The following is a 16,486-nucleotide window of genomic DNA, read 5'->3' as shown; positions in this document are numbered from 1 at the left end:
CAAGTACGGTGAAAAAAAAGAACCAAACCTGTGAATGTAAAATTCCCACATATTACGGCCACTGACCAACCTTCCACCTCATCTTCCTCAGTATTAAAAAACTAATGCCTTCTCTAACACTTACCTATCAGAATACAAGAGGGTTACGTAGTAAACTTCCCAAACTGTATTCTGATAGTTCTTTCTTTGCATCTCACATTATTGTATTTACAGAAACTTGGTTAAAGCCGGAGATCTTAAGCTCCGAAGTTTTTCCTAATAGGTAAACCACTTTTAGATTTGATAGAACTCTGCGGGGGAGAAGGAGTATTAATTTCTGTAGACTCCAAATTCGCTTCTGAAGAGGTAAAATCACAAGAGTGTGGTGACATTGAATTTCTTTGCATCAAATCACTTTGTCCGATCAATCTTTGTATGTTAACTGTTCGTACATACCACCTTCGTCTGAACCGCCAACATACTGGCAACATTTGTCTATTCGTTTGGTTTTCGACCAGCTGATAGCTCTGAGTGACTTTAATATCCCAGAACTTATGTGGTCAAATGTTGAAAATTCACCGTCTTTACAGCTTAACTCCCACCACGACTTCCCTGCGGGCATGTTTGAAATGTCACTCGGGCAAATTAACGACGTTAGAAATTCTTTAGGTCGGCTGTTGTACTTATGCTTCGTTTCTGATCCTGATCCTGATTTTTGACGCTTGTGTGCCGTGGAAATATCCGTCCGCCTCAACGAATCCGCCTTGGTATACAAGGCACCTTATAAATTACAAGAATTATGTGAGTAGACTTTTAAATAAACATAGATTATGTGGCTGTACAGTTTGTTATTCAAGATACTTAGTAGCTTGGTGCAATTTATAGGAGTTATATTCGCCGCTGCAGGACTCAGTTTACTCAGGATCCGAAGCAGTTTTATAACTTTGTAAACACTAAGCGTAAACATGTATCTTTTCCCCCACTGCTTACGTTTGAGAACTCTTATGCGAACACTGATCAGGCAATGGCGATCTGTTTGCACAGTTTTTTCAAACTACGTATTCACCTAGCAGCAGTTCAGCTCAGCCTTACACTTATAATATCCAATCAGCCATTATATTTTGCACATCTTTCGATCAAAGTTATGTGTTATCGGATCTTCTTAAGGCCAAGCCCGTGTATTCGCCAGGCCCTGATGGAGTACCAGGCTGTGTTCTGAAGAACTGCGCCGAAGCTCTGTGCAAACCGCTCGTTAAACTCTTTAATTTATCGCTGGAAACTTCGATCTTTCCCCATATAAAGAAGGAATCCTTCATTATTCCGCTGCATAAAAAAAAGAAAAAATCCGACGCTGCAAATTATAGAGGTATCTCTAAATTGTCAGCAATTCCAAAGCTTTTTGAAAAACTTATCACTCCACATTTGCAACACCTATGTAGTTTAATATTAACTCCGTGCCAGCATGGCTTCATGAAGCGCCGCTCCACCACTACCAACTTATTGGAGCAAACATCTTTTATCACGGATGGCTTCTGGAATGCCTTACAAACAGACGTCATTTACACTGACTTCAGTAAAGCATTTGACTCTGTTAACCATTCGCTTCTTTCCAAAGATCGAGAGATGGCATCGGCCGCAACATTTTCACTTCCCTTTCGGTGCTCTATGGTCAACTGGTATCCTAGTCTACCTCTCAAGTCGTTCTTTTTCATTAACCAACTTCAACTAGCATGATCGTTGATTACCTTGAAGGGGTGTCCTTTGATGTACATTCTGAGTCTATCAATGGCTAAAACTACCGCTAAATACTCTAATTCGGTTACCGAACAATTTCGTTGAGCCTTGTTAAGCTATTTGGACATGTAACTAATTGTTCGTTCATTCCGTCTTCGTCACATTGTGCCAATAAGCCTCGTACTCCATAGATAGATGCATCACACTGAATTATGAAAGGTTTGTGATAATTGAGCAAAATCTATGTTAAGAGAACAAATTTCCTCTCTTAACTCGGGGTGGGTGAGAACAAACTACGAAAGATGCCTGCCGGAATGCACCGAAACGCTGCTTGCACCGAAAAGTCCGACTGGGGTGTAATTACGTAATACCACGTGATTAGCGTAAAGTCGAATAGAAATCTTTGGTCTTAATTAACCATCCGCGAGAGTCCAAGTATGGTTTGAAAGTGAAGCTGGGCTTATCTTTGATGCCTAACCCAAACCAACTTGAATATGCATCTTCCAGGGAGCATTATCGGGTTTAATTAATGGCATGGGAAAGAATGCATGCATTTTTGGAGACCACTGCAATCTGGACAATGGGACGGAACTGCGATTTTTTTGTCTTAAAACCTACTCGTGAAAATCACCCTCACACCCACAGGTTAGAACGAAAAATCTATTTTTCGGCTCAAAGCTGAAAAAAGGATGATCTTTACCAAATATCCTTTGCGTGAAAAATTCCTAATTCTTTTCCTGACAAGTCTTCTAGAAAATACAGTGATGGTCGGACTTTTACTACAACTGGTGCTAGCTTAGCATTGAAATTTTTTGCCGCATTGCTAAGCTTAAAGTTTCGTTTCGTCACTATCTGTCCAATTTCAAATGTCCTGTGATGGCATCGCAAATCAAAGCTACGTTTGTTGGTCTGATAGAGTGTGCAATGATATTTTTGGACGTAAAATAATAATTTTATTAATTTTTCTTCCAAACATAGCCCTGCTCTGATTCTTCATCTCTTACGGTGCTGCTTCTATTCTTTTGCTCCTATTTCTAGTAGTCTTCAACTACTAAATGAGTCTCCAAAGCGTAAAAAATCCTCTTTTAGTGATGTGCTTGTGGTGAATAGTTTTCAGCCTGCTCAGCCGACAACTATGCAGCCGCTTATATCTCTGGCCACCCCAAGGGCCGGACCTGAGAAAAATTCGGCTTTCGAATATCTCAGAATTAATGAGCAATTCAAGACGATTTGTTCCGCCAGCTTTTGGCCAGAGAATATTTTCGTCCAAGAACATCAGCCAAGTACGGTGAAAAAAAAAGAACCAAACCTGTGAATGTAAAATTCCCACATATTATGGCCACTGACCAACCTTCCACCTCATCTTCCTCAGTATTAAAAAACTAATGCCTTCTCTAACACTTACCTATCAGAATACAAGAGGGTTACGTAGTAAACTTCCCAAACTGTATTCTGATAGTTCTTTCTTTGCATCTCACATTATTGTATTTACAGAAACTTGGTTAAAGCCGGAGATCTTAAGCTCCGAAGTTTTTCCTAGTAGGTAAACCACTTTTAGATGTGATAGAACTCTGCGGGGGAGAAGGAGTATTAATTTCTGTAGACTCCAAATTCGCTTCTGAAGAGGTAAAATCACAAGAGTGTGGTGACATTGAATTTCTTTGCATCAAATCACTTTGTCCGATCAATCTTTGTATGTTAACTGTTCGTACATACCACCTTCGTCTGAACCGCCAACATACTGGCAACATTTGTCTATTCGTTTGGTTTTCGACCAGCTGATAGCTCTGAGTGACTTTAATATCCCAGAACTTATGTGGTCAAATGTTGAAAATTCACCGTCTTTACAGCTTAACTCCCACCACGACTTCCCTGCGGGCATGTTTGAAATGTCACTCGGGCAAATTAACGACGTTAGAAATTCTTTAGGCCGGCTGTTGTACTTATGCTTCGTTTCTGATCCTGATCCTGATTTTTGACGCTTGTGTGCCGTGGAAATATCCGTCCGCCTCAACGAATCCGCCTTGGTATACAAGGCACCTTATAAATTACAAGAATTATGTGAGTAGACTTTTAAATAAACATAGATTATGTGGCTGTACAGTTTGTTATTCAAGATACTTAGTAGCTTGGTGCAATTTATAGGAGTTATATTCGCCGCTGCAGGACTCAGTTTACTCAGGATCCGAAGCAGTTTTATAACTTTGTAAACACTAAGCGTAAACATGTATCTTTTCCCCCACTGCTTACGTTTGAGAACTCTTATGCGAACACTGATCAGGCAATGGCGATCTGTTTGCACAGTTTTTTCAAACTACGTATTCACCTAGCAGCAGTTCAGCTCAGCCTTACACTTATAATATCCAATCAGCCATTATATTTTGCACATCTTTCGATCAAAGTTATGTGTTATCGGATCTTCTTAAGGCCAAGCCCGTGTATTCGCCAGGCCCTGATGGAGTACCAGGCTGTGTTCTGAAGAACTGCGCCGAAGCTCTGTGCAAACCGCTCGTTAAACTCTTTAATTTATCGCTGGAAACTTCGATCTTTCCCCATATAAAGAAGGAATCCTTCATTATTCCGCTGCATAAAAAAAAGAAAAAATCCGACGCTGCAAATTATAGAGGTATCTCTAAATTGTCAGCAATTCCAAAGCTTTTTGAAAAACTTATCACTCCACATTTGCAACACCTATGTAGTTTAATATTAACTCCGTGCCAGCATGGCTTCATGAAGCGCCGCTCCACCACTACCAACTTATTGGAGCAAACATCTTTTATCACGGATGGCTTCTGGAATGCCTTACAAACAGACGTCATTTACACTGACTTCAGTAAAGCATTTGACTCTGTTAACCATTCGCTTCTTTCCAAAGATCGAGAGATGGCATCGGCCGCAACATTTTCACTTCCCTTTCGGTGCTCTATGGTCAACTGGTATCCTAGTCTACCTCTCAAGTCGTTCTTTTTCATTAACCAACTTCAACTAGCATGATCGTTGATTACCTTGAAGGGGTGTCCTTCGATGTACATTCTGAATCTATCAATGGCTAAGACTACCGCTAAACACTCTAATTCGGTTACCGAACAATTTCGTTGAGCCTTGTTAAGCTATTTGGACATGTAACTAATTGTTCGTTCATTCCGTCTTCGTCACATTGTGCCAATAAGCCTCGTACTCCATAGATAGATGCATCACACTGAATTATGAAAGGTTTGTGATAATTGGGACCAATTAATACTGGGGAGGAGCATTATTTGCCTTTAATGGCTTGAAAAGAGTTCTGTGCTTCTTCATTCCATGTTAACGTTTTCCCTTTCAATAAATCTGCGAGTGAAAAAACAATTGTGGAATCTGTGGAATGAACCTCTGATACCAACCGGTCCTGCCCAAGAATCGGTGTAGTTGTTTCTGCGTTGAAGGGACAGGATAGTCTGATATTGCACGGACTTTGTCGTTGTTCGGTTCAAGAGTGCCCTCTCCCACTACATATCTTAAATAGTCCACTCTAGATAAGCCGAATTGGCTTTTAACTATATTGATGGTCAACCATGCCTTGCGTAAATGGGAAGCAACTGCGGTTAAGTGAGTCAGGTGTTCCTCAAAAGTAGAAGACAACACCAATAAGTCGTCTAGGTACACCATGACGTGAGACTTTAATTGATATGGTATAACCTGATCCATTAATCTGCACATCGTTTGTGGTGCGTTACACAAACCAAAAGGCATGCGCTTAAACTGATATAGCGGTCGATTTGGGATAACAAAAGCTGTTTTTGGTCGAGATTTTTCTTTTAAGGAAATTTGCCAAAACGCATCTTTTAAATCAATCTTTGAGACGCATCGAACAGCGGGCAGTCTACTCAATAGGCCTTCTAAGTATGGCATAGGAACCGTATCCCTGGCGGAAACAATTTTTAATTTTCTTGAATCCAGACAAAACCTTATCTTTGTCAATTTCACTACATAACAGTTTCTCTTTTTCTGGAGATTAAGGATAATATCTCTGCTTGATTGGACGCGTATCCTTGGTGTCGATTACGTGTTCTACCAGCTTTGTTAAGCCCAATTCGTCACATTCAGAGGTAGGAAACAGCTTAATGACAGACTGTAACTTGCGATTTTTCAAAGATAGTTTGTCGCTACTTGTTTCTATCGCATGCACCTCGGAAAGATTGGGTTCATAGCTGATAGAAATTTCGAATTGATCCCAAAAATCAACCCCACATATTCTGTCTAGTGAAATAGAAGGAACAATTACAAACTCAAAATTTTTTGAAAATTGTTGTATACCAATGGTATTACTATTGAACCAGAAGTTTCTTGACGTTTCCCGTCTGCTGTATGTACATACTCTTCCTCTTCGTTTTATATATTGCTTTGAATGTACGATTGTTTTTGCTAATTCTCCGCCTATGATGCTTTTGTTTGCACCACTATCTAATAATACATAGTAAGGTTGATTAAAAATGTGAAGCGTAACAAAAGGACGATTATCTTGACCATTTGGTGTAAGGCTCGAGACTTTATACGTTCAGGACTTCTTCAAACTGTTCAAAAATTCGCGCGTTCGCCTTTCTGAGCGTGAATTTTTGTATTTCATTGAAAACAATTCAGATATTCTTAACTCATATTCTTTAAGTCTAATGTGATACGGCTTCATAATTTTAGGTCTTATTTCTACGTCTAACAGTTCTCGTTGGACTGGATTTGAAAGTAGGATTTTATTTACGTTTGAATCTAATGGCGGACATCCCTCTTGTGTGAATTGCGGATGTCCTGTGCACCGTTTCCCGAATGCGGATTACATTTAATACATTTCGGTCGATAGGTATCTAAAGCTCCACATCCGTAGCAAAACACGCGCCGAGATTTAAGACAATCTAAATACCTGTGTCCTGGATCATCACAATTCCAGCACTTCATGGACGTTGTCTTTATTGAAAACCTATTGGCCTAAAACTTCATCTTTTTGGTCCTCTATAGAGACGGAATTAATTGTACGTCTAAAATTATTTTATAAATTCCATTGCTTGTACTTATTGTTGCCTCATGTTTGTGACACTCTCTTCTCAACGCTGACAATGATGGGGTATCCACATGCAAAAGCTCGTGATATAACTCTGGTCTTAGATTGTTTCTAAATTCTGCTACGATTTCTTCATCAGACAATGGTTCCCGTAAAGCATCAGTAATTGCAACCATGGCATCTAAGAATTTATCGAAACTCTCGTTTCGGCCCTTTTTCCGTCTACTTAAGGTATCTTTAATGTCTCTTTCTGTACGTTGATCTTTGTACCTCTCTCTTAATCTAGTGCATAAAACGAACCAGGTGGTTTCCTCATTAGATCTATGACAACGCTAATAAAAATTCAAAGCTGGTCCAGCAAAATGTAATTGTCCAAATTTGGAAAGCAATACAAAATTTCCATTTAAACTTTGGAATGTTAAGCAGTTAACTCTATAAATAAAATCATCCACCGAGATATCGCTAAGCAGCCCTGTAAATTTGATATGCCAATTCGAAATAACATTAGCATTCGGCCTTTGGTGAGATCGGGTATTAGGTCTGTTTCAAGGAATTGTTCCGGTAGTTGTGTTATTGTTTCCAACAGCTCTAGTTGTCCTAGAGTGGGGAACGTTCACTTCTGCATTAGTCGGATTCTGACAATCTGAGCTCGCTGACAAGCACTTCGACAGATCGGACAAGTTTCATTATTATCTAACCACGATAATATGCATTGGCGATGAAATGTGTATTTACCTGCGGTCTCCACATATTCTCCTTGAATATTGGTATCATTGCATATAGTGCAGCTTATTGTAGTATCTCTCTCATTAGATATTCTTGCTACCAAGTTTTCTAAACTGCGTCTGAGTGCCATTATATAAATCTGTATGTTTTGTTAGTAATTTATTTATTTGTTTTTCATTGTTGTTGGGGTTTTGTTCCGAGACAAGCTAACTTCACTTTTCAGCTAATGTATCTCATATTCCTTTCATTTGGGTCTATTGAACTATTGTGGAAACTATCAATTAAAAGAGAGTCTTGCCAAGAATGCTCAGCAAAACTATTCTCTAATTCTAATTGTTTTCCGAAAGTAATTTTGGGAATTACATTCAGTTGGTATCGAACCGATATATTTTCAGAACGAAAAATCCATAACTGATATTGTAAAGTCTAATTGTTGAGGAACGGAATGCATTTGGGCAACTTTGTATCTATTCATGCTTCTGAGATTTAGGCAACATGAATCTCATTTCCCCTTAATCATATTGTAAGAAGTTCTATATACAAATAACCATGGCAACGCTGATCGACGCGCCGCCATTTTCTTATATACTTAATAATTTCCCTTTCTCACACATATGTAAATCCATGTATGTATACCCATGCATTAACGCGCTGCGTCGCATTTAGTTTGTTCAGTTATTTCCTAACCGTCAATCAATAAACACCACAGAATTCATATACAGTCCACTGAGAAGCAGTTTCATTTCTGACCATAGTAACGTTTGGTCCTTCGAGCCGGATTGACTGGAGGAATAATTCACCACTACACGGAATATTGCCTTAAATGGAGGAATACAAGTTGCTGGTTGTAGGCCGCCGCAGACTGAAGGGTACGATCAAGAGGATCGTGTCCTTAGCTGAGCGTTTCCATGCAACACAAACGAAGGATGGAATCGATGTCTTGTTGGATCGACTGGATTTGGCATGGAGCGAATTCGAGAAGATTGGCGACAAGATATCGCTTCACGATGCGGTCGATGGGTACGTAGATCCAGCCAACGACTACGAGGAGTACGAAGCAAGGTACCTGAGGGCAAGGGAGTTACTTGTCTCAGGAAAGCGCTCACTGGAGCCACAAACAAGCACTCAAAGCAATGAGTCAATGCCGGGTAATGGAGATGCACTTTTCCGGTTACTACAACAACAACAACAGATGCTTCAGATGTTTCTGAAGCAGCAAGTACACCTATTTCACAAGATGACGCAATGAACGCGGTAGCAACGCATAATGAACTACCGAAAATTCAAATCAAACGTTTTTCGGGAGACTACAAGGAATGGCCGGCATTTTGGGATATCTATAAAAGCACTATCCCTAAGAAGCGACAACTATCTGATACACAGAAGTTTTACTATTTGAAATCGCTATTGACCGATGAAGCAGCGAATCTAATTGCACATTTGCCAATTACTGACAGCGCATATGAAAGAGCAGTGTCGCGTTTAAACGAGAGGTACGACAGACCACGCCATATTGTGTTTTCATTATTGGAACAGTTCACAAAGCTACCGGAAACAACAAAGATTGATGTATCAGTGCTAAGGAAGGTGACGGATGGAGCAAACGAAATAGTTCGTGCATTGGACGCAATTGGGGAAAACACACGTGATTGCTGGATCATTTTTCTAATTTTGCAAAAAATGGATGCAGAAATACGTCGCAAATAGATCGAGGACAGCCGCGATCTAAACTCACCAACAACCAAGGATTTGTTCAAGTTCCTGGATACACGCTGTGAGGAGTTTGAACTCAGTCAACGACAAAGCATCGGGGATGGCAAAATTAAGCAAGTTGAAAAGGCGAGAAAACCTATGCATATTATGATGGCTGTCGAGAGTAGCAATGGCGTCAAGGGCAACATGAACGGACCCGATCTGGTTGGATCTGCGGATTTTCTGGCGCTAAGTTGTGAACAACGAAGAGCAACGGCAAAAGAGAAATCGGTATGTTTCAACTGTTTGAAGCCTGGACACTTTACCAGGCAGTGTGAATCCAAATTCAACTGTAGGATATGCCATGCTCGGCATCATACTTTATTGCATGTACAACCGGCTGCAAACGCGCAAGGCTTTGCAGCAACCACGATCAGTTCGCAGGATACGGCACAGACCGTGTCAACAGGAAAGGAGGACCAGCGTAATCAGGACGCTCCTCACAATACATCGGTGACAGTGAGTCACATCGCCCGAACATACGGCTCACAATCGGCTGCAGACGCACAAGGCTCTGTAGCAATTCCAAACAATTATGGGCGTCGCTAAAGCACGCTGCCGACTGCATTGGTATATGTCCAAAACGCAAATGGGATATAGACAAGCTGCCGGCTACTATTCGACAGTGGATCTGAATTGTCATACATTTCGGAACGTTGCATCAACGCACTTGGGCTAGCACGTTCATCATCACGAATTCTAGTGTCAGGAATTTCTGTCATCAAGGCTGAGGCAACCAGAGGGGTCACTCAGCTGCATCTCAAATCTAGAGTTTCGGACAACACTCTAAAGATTACCGCACACGTTCTAAGTAAGATCACATCTTCGCTGCAGAGACACAATGTTGATCCATCATCACTCAATGTGTTCAATGGATTCCTGATGGCGGATACCAACTTCGCATCAGTGGCCCCGATAGACATTTTATTGGGGAGCGACTACGTTTGGGCCACCCTAACCGGCCAAAAGATGCACGACAACATGGGCAATCTTATTGCCATTTCTTCAATATTTGGATGGGTCATCACATCGGTTGGAGTCAATCATTCTCCAACAACTACAACTCTATTCTCCACATGCAACATTGACATTACACTACAACGATTTTGGGAGATAGAAGAAGTAAGCTGCTACGCACACAAGGATCCAGACGAAGACAAGGTGGAGAAACATTTCCTCGAAACTCACAAAAGGGATGACGCTGGAAGGTATATAGTTGAGCTACCTTTCAAAATAGCAAACCCGAAATTTGCAGACACGTTTTTTTTTGCAGAAAGACGACTACAGCGCAATCAGGATTTACGAGAAAAATACATCAAGTTTATGCAGGAATACATCAGTCTTGGCCATATGCACGAAATTAGAACACCAAGCTTCGATTCAGGCAATTTCTTCTATTTGCCGCATCATCCTATAGTTGGGCGAAAACTTAGGGTCCTATTCGACGGGTATTAAAGGACGCCAATGGAGTTGCACTAAATGACGTATTACACATTGGGCCTAGTATTCAACGCAATCTCTTTTCCGTATGCCTACGCTTCAGAATGTATAGATACGTATTCTCCGCAGATATTGTTAAAATGTTTCGCTAAATTTGGGTAAGCCCCGATCATCAAAACTATCAACGTATTGTTTGGCGAGAGCATCCATCAGCGCCTCTTAAGCACTATCAATTAGGCACTGTAACTTATGGAACCGCTTGTGCACTATACCTGGCTGCACGAGTGTTAGAACAACTGGCATATGATCACAAGGAGCAATATCCTACTGCATCGAAAATCCTTTTGGAGGACTTCTACATAGACGATGTACTTACTGGATCGAACAACGAGAATGAGCTAATAGCTATTAGGAATGAGTTATTAGAACTCATGTCTCACGCCAAATTGGAACTCGACAAGTGGGTGTCCAATTCATCAAGTATCTGCAAACGCGAATCCAGCACCGAACGAGAAGAAGAAGCAGTAAAAGTACTTGGAATTTACTGGAATTCAATCGACGATCAGTGATGTACAAGACAGGCTTGACATCAAAACCGAATTGTACAAAAAGGCAAATCCTATCAGATGTTGCGCTTATCTTTGACCCTCTTGGCTTATTATCGCCGATTGTGGTTCAATTTAAAATCATGTTTCAACAGTTATGGCTATTGGACCTGGGCTGGGACACGAAGCTTCCACCAAACATTGCCGAACCATGGCTCAAGTGCAGAGCAGATCTCGACACGCTAAAAAAGCTGAGAGTACCACGATTTGTTCCCAACAGGGAGGACTCGATTGAACTACACGCCTTTTCCGACGCATCAACCAAGGCATATGCTGCTGCTGTTTACTGTAGGTTTCGACATGAAGACGGAAGATGTTCGGTTTCATTGATGGCTGCCAAAACTAAGGTAGCACCACTGAAACAACAATCACTACCACGGCTGGAGCTTTGTGGAGCATTGCTGCTAAGTCGCCTGGTATGATCACACAAGGATGGTTTACGACACAAGGATATACAGGTTTACGCATGGTGTGATTCAACAATTGTATTAGCCTGGTTATCATACCCACCATCGAAGATGAAAACATTTGTCGCAAATCGCACATCGGAAATTCTTGAAACGTTGCCACGACACGCCTGGCATCACGTAAGCTCAAAGGAAAACCCCGCAGATTGTGCATCGAGGGGAATGACGGCTACTCAGCTCATGGAATTTCACCTCTGGTGGAACGGACCAACTTGGCTACACGATGGAGATGAGTATACAGTCAAAATGCAAAACTCAGAACTCTCTTTGAATATTTCAAAAAGCCATGCGCAGGACGAATTGAAGACCACAGCCATGCTCACTCTGAAGGAGATGGACAATTCATTATCAGAATTTGACGAACTAGTCCACCGCGCCTCATCCTGGCGAAGGCTGGTACATACCGTGGGCTATGTTTTACGTTTTATTCAAAGACTGAAAGAACCACGAAAACGAGTCGAATCCACGATACTGTCTTTTGAAGAAATCAAGGCAGCACAAGTAGTATGCCTGTGGAACGCACAGGCGTGCTTTGGAGATGACAGAAGGCTTATACAAAAGGATCAACCACTGCGAAACAGGTCGCAGTTATTCAAGCTAACCCCGTACATTGGACAGGATGGTCTGCTACGAGTTGGAGGCCGTTTGAGGCAGTCCCAATTACCAGAAGAAGTCAAACACCCGATATTACTCCCTAAGGCACACCACATTACGAAGCTAATCCTGGAACACGGGCACTGGGTAAACTTACATCCAGGCACATCTGCACTGTTTGTAATAGTTCGCCAACGATATTGGATAATTGGAGCACGCAACCTGATAAGAAAGGTCATCCACAACTGTATCAGATGCATTCGTCAAAGACGCATCAACTCATGTCCGACTTGCCAAGTATCAGAATCACACAATCACTTCCCTTTGTCAATTCTGGATGTGATTACGCTGGACCAATTACTCTCAAGGATCGAAAGGGTCGCAACGCTAAGAATTCAAAGGGATACATATGCCTCTTCGTGTGCCTCGTCACCTCGGCACTACACCTGGAACTAGTCACTGATCTCAGCACGGAGACATTTCTGGCAGCTCTGAGAAGATTCATGTCGCTCCGTGGAAAATGTGCACAAATCTACAGTGATAATGGCAGGAACTTTTTCGGAGCAAGGCGAGCATTAGAGAGGGGTCACTCAGCTGCATCTCAAATCTAGAGTTTCGGACAACACTCTAAAGATTACCGCACACGTTCTAAGTAAGATCACATCTTCGCTGCAGAGACACAATGTTGATCCATCATCACTCAATGTGTTCAATGGATTCCTGATGGCGGATACCAACTTCGCATCAGTGGCCCCGATAGACATTTTATTGGGGAGCGACTACGTTTGGGCCACCCTAACCGGCCAAAAGATGCACGACAACATGGGCAATCTTATTGCCATTTCTTCAATATTTGGATGGGTCATCACATCGGTTGGAGTCAATCATTCTCCAACAACTACAACTCTATTCTCCACATGCAACATTGACATTACACTACAACGATTTTGGGAGATAGAAGAAGTAAGCTGCTACGCACACAAGGATCCAGACGAAGACAAGGTGGAGAAACATTTCCTCGAAACTCACAAAAGGGATGACGCTGGAAGGTATATAGTTGAGCTACCTTTCAAAATAGCAAACCCGAAATTTGCAGACACGTTTTTTTTTGCAGAAAGACGACTACAGCGCAATCAGGATTTACGAGAAAAATACATCAAGTTTATGCAGGAATACATCAGTCTTGGCCATATGCACGAAATCAGAACACCAAGCTTCGATTCAGGCAATTTCTTCTATTTGCCGCATCATCCTATAGTTGGGCGAAAACTTAGGGTCCTATTCGACGGGTATTAAAGGACGCCAATGGAGTTGCACTAAATGACGTATTACACATTGGGCCTAGTATTCAACGCAATCTCTTTTCCGTATGCCTACGCTTCAGAATGTATAGATACGTATTCTCCGCAGATATTGTTAAAATGTTTCGCTAAATTTGGGTAAGCCCCGATCATCAAAACTATCAACGTATTGTTTGGCGAGAGCATCCATCAGCGCCTCTTAAGCACTATCAATTAGGCACTGTAACTTATGGAACCGCTTGTGCACTATACCTGGCTGCACGAGTGTTAGAACAACTGGCATATGATCACAAGGAGCAATATCCTACTGCATCGAAAATCCTTTTGGAGGACTTCTACATAGACGATGTACTTACTGGATCGAACAACGAGAATGAGCTAATAGCTATTAGGAATGAGTTATTAGAACTCATGTCTCACGCCAAATTGGAACTCGACAAGTGGGTGTCCAATTCATCAAGTATCTGCAAACGCGAATCCAGCACCGAACGAGAAGAAGAAGCAGTAAAAGTACTTGGAATTTACTGGAATTCAATCGACGATCAGTGATGTACAAGACAGGCTTGACATCAAAACCGAATTGTACAAAAAGGCAAATCCTATCAGATGTTGCGCTTATCTTTGACCCTCTTGGCTTATTATCGCCGATTGTGGTTCAATTTAAAATCATGTTTCAACAGTTATGGCTATTGGACCTGGGCTGGGACACGAAGCTTCCACCAAACATTGCCGAACCATGGCTCAAGTGCAGAGCAGATCTCGACACGCTAAAAAAGCTGAGAGTACCACGATTTGTTCCCAACAGGGAGGACTCGATTGAACTACACGCCTTTTCCGACGCATCAACCAAGGCATATGCTGCTGCTGTTTACTGTAGGTTTCGACATGAAGACGGAAGATGTTCGGTTTCATTGATGGCTGCCAAAACTAAGGTAGCACCACTGAAACAACAATCACTACCACGGCTGGAGCTTTGTGGAGCATTGCTGCTAAGTCGCCTGGTATGATCACACAAGGATGGTTTACGACACAAGGATATACAGGTTTACGCATGGTGTGATTCAACAATTGTATTAGCCTGGTTATCATACCCACCATCGAAGATGAAAACATTTGTCGCAAATCGCACATCGGAAATTCTTGAAACGTTGCCACGACACGCCTGGCATCACGTAAGCTCAAAGGAAAACCCCGCAGATTGTGCATCGAGGGGAATGACGGCTACTCAGCTCATGGAATTTCACCTCTGGTGGAACGGACCAACTTGGCTACACGATGGAGATGAGTATACAGTCAAAATGCAAAACTCAGAACTCTCTTTGAATATTTCAAAAAGCCATGCGCAGGACGAATTGAAGACCACAGCCATGCTCACTCTGAAGGAGATGGACAATTCATTATCAGAATTTGACGAACTAGTCCACCGCGCCTCATCCTGGCGAAGGCTGGTACATACCGTGGGCTATGTTTTACGTTTTATTCAAAGACTGAAAGAACCACGAAAACGAGTCGAATCCACGATACTGTCTTTTGAAGAAATCAAGGCAGCACAAGTAGTATGCCTGTGGAACGCACAGGCGTGCTTTGGAGATGACAGAAGGCTTATACAAAAGGATCAACCACTGCGAAACAGGTCGCAGTTATTCAAGCTAACCCCGTACATTGGACAGGATGGTCTGCTACGAGTTGGAGGCCGTTTGAGGCAGTCCCAATTACCAGAAGAAGTCAAACACCCGATATTACTCCCTAAGGCACACCACATTACGAAGCTAATCCTGGAACACGGGCACTGGGTAAACTTACATCCAGGCACATCTGCACTGTTTGTAATAGTTCGCCAACGATATTGGATAATTGGAGCACGCAACCTGATAAGAAAGGTCATCCACAACTGTATCAGATGCATTCGTCAAAGACACCATACTACGCATCAACTCATGTCCGACTTGCCAAGTATCAGAATCACACAATCACTTCCCTTTGTCAATTCTGGATGTGATTACGCTGGACCAATTACTCTCAAGGATCGAAAGGGTCGCAACGCTAAGAATTCAAAGGGATACATATGCCTCTTCGTGTGCCTCGTCACCTCGGCACTACACCTGGAACTAGTCACTGATCTCAGCACGGAGACATTTCTGGCAGCTCTGAGAAGATTCATGTCGCTCCGTGGAAAATGTGCACAAATCTACAGTGATAATGGCAGGAACTTTTTCGGAGCAAGGCGAGCATTAGACGAGATGCAACAACTCCTGGCATCTTCACAGCATAAGGATCGAGTCTAGCAGACATTGGCAGATGAAGGCATTAAATGGGTCTTCATTCCACCGTACGCAGCTCACTGGGGAGGAAAGTGGGAGTCTTCCGTAAGATCAGTCAAGCTTCACCTGCGCCGCGTCATTGGCATCACTATCACACTATGGCATCTCTAGATGCACACCCTATTAGCACAAATAAGTGCAGTGGTAAACTCAAGACCACTGTACTATACACCGGACACCGACGTCACATATCTGTCTCCAGCACACCTGTTGATAGGCAGATCATTCACAACAATTCCCGAAGGCGACATGAGCCACATACAGGAAAATCGACTGGACTACTGGCAGGGAGTTCAAGCACTATACCAAGGATTCTGGAAGCGCTGGCACCAGGAATACCTAACTACGCTACAGCATCGCCCCAAGTGGGGAACCCCGCAACCCAATGTGGAATTGGGATCAGTTGTTCTCATCAAGGATTCGAATACTCCGCCAGCAGCCTGGCCACTTGCAAGGGTCATCTCAACTCACACAGGAACAGATGGTAGAGTTCGTGCTGTCAAATTGAAAACTGCTTCAGGAGAAGCAACTCGCCCTA

General features: G+C 42.3%; 1 protein-coding gene across 1 annotated transcript; it reads left to right on the top strand.

The window, feature by feature from the left end:
- Positions 1-14,841: 14,841 nt before the first annotated feature.
- On the top strand, positions 14,842-15,912 carry LOC123257251. Its single transcript, XM_044715505.1, has one exon. The coding sequence runs from the start codon at positions 14,842-14,844 to the stop codon at positions 15,910-15,912; it is 1,071 nt and encodes a 356-aa protein (XP_044571440.1).
- Positions 15,913-16,486: the final 574 nt, after the last annotated feature.

Source organism: Drosophila ananassae, chromosome 3L, assembly GCF_017639315.1.
Source record: "Drosophila ananassae strain 14024-0371.13 chromosome 3L, ASM1763931v2, whole genome shotgun sequence".
Taxonomy (NCBI): Eukaryota; Metazoa; Arthropoda; class Insecta; order Diptera; family Drosophilidae; genus Drosophila; species Drosophila ananassae.
Note: the sequence above shows the minus strand (reverse complement) of the source record. Positions and strands in the feature narration are given on the sequence as shown.

Bases quoted from the DNA above. Each gene is read 5' to 3' on its own strand.
- LOC123257251 (XM_044715505.1), top strand. From the start codon at position 14,842: ATGACGGCTACTCAGCTCATGGAATTTCACCTCTGGTGGAACGGACCA.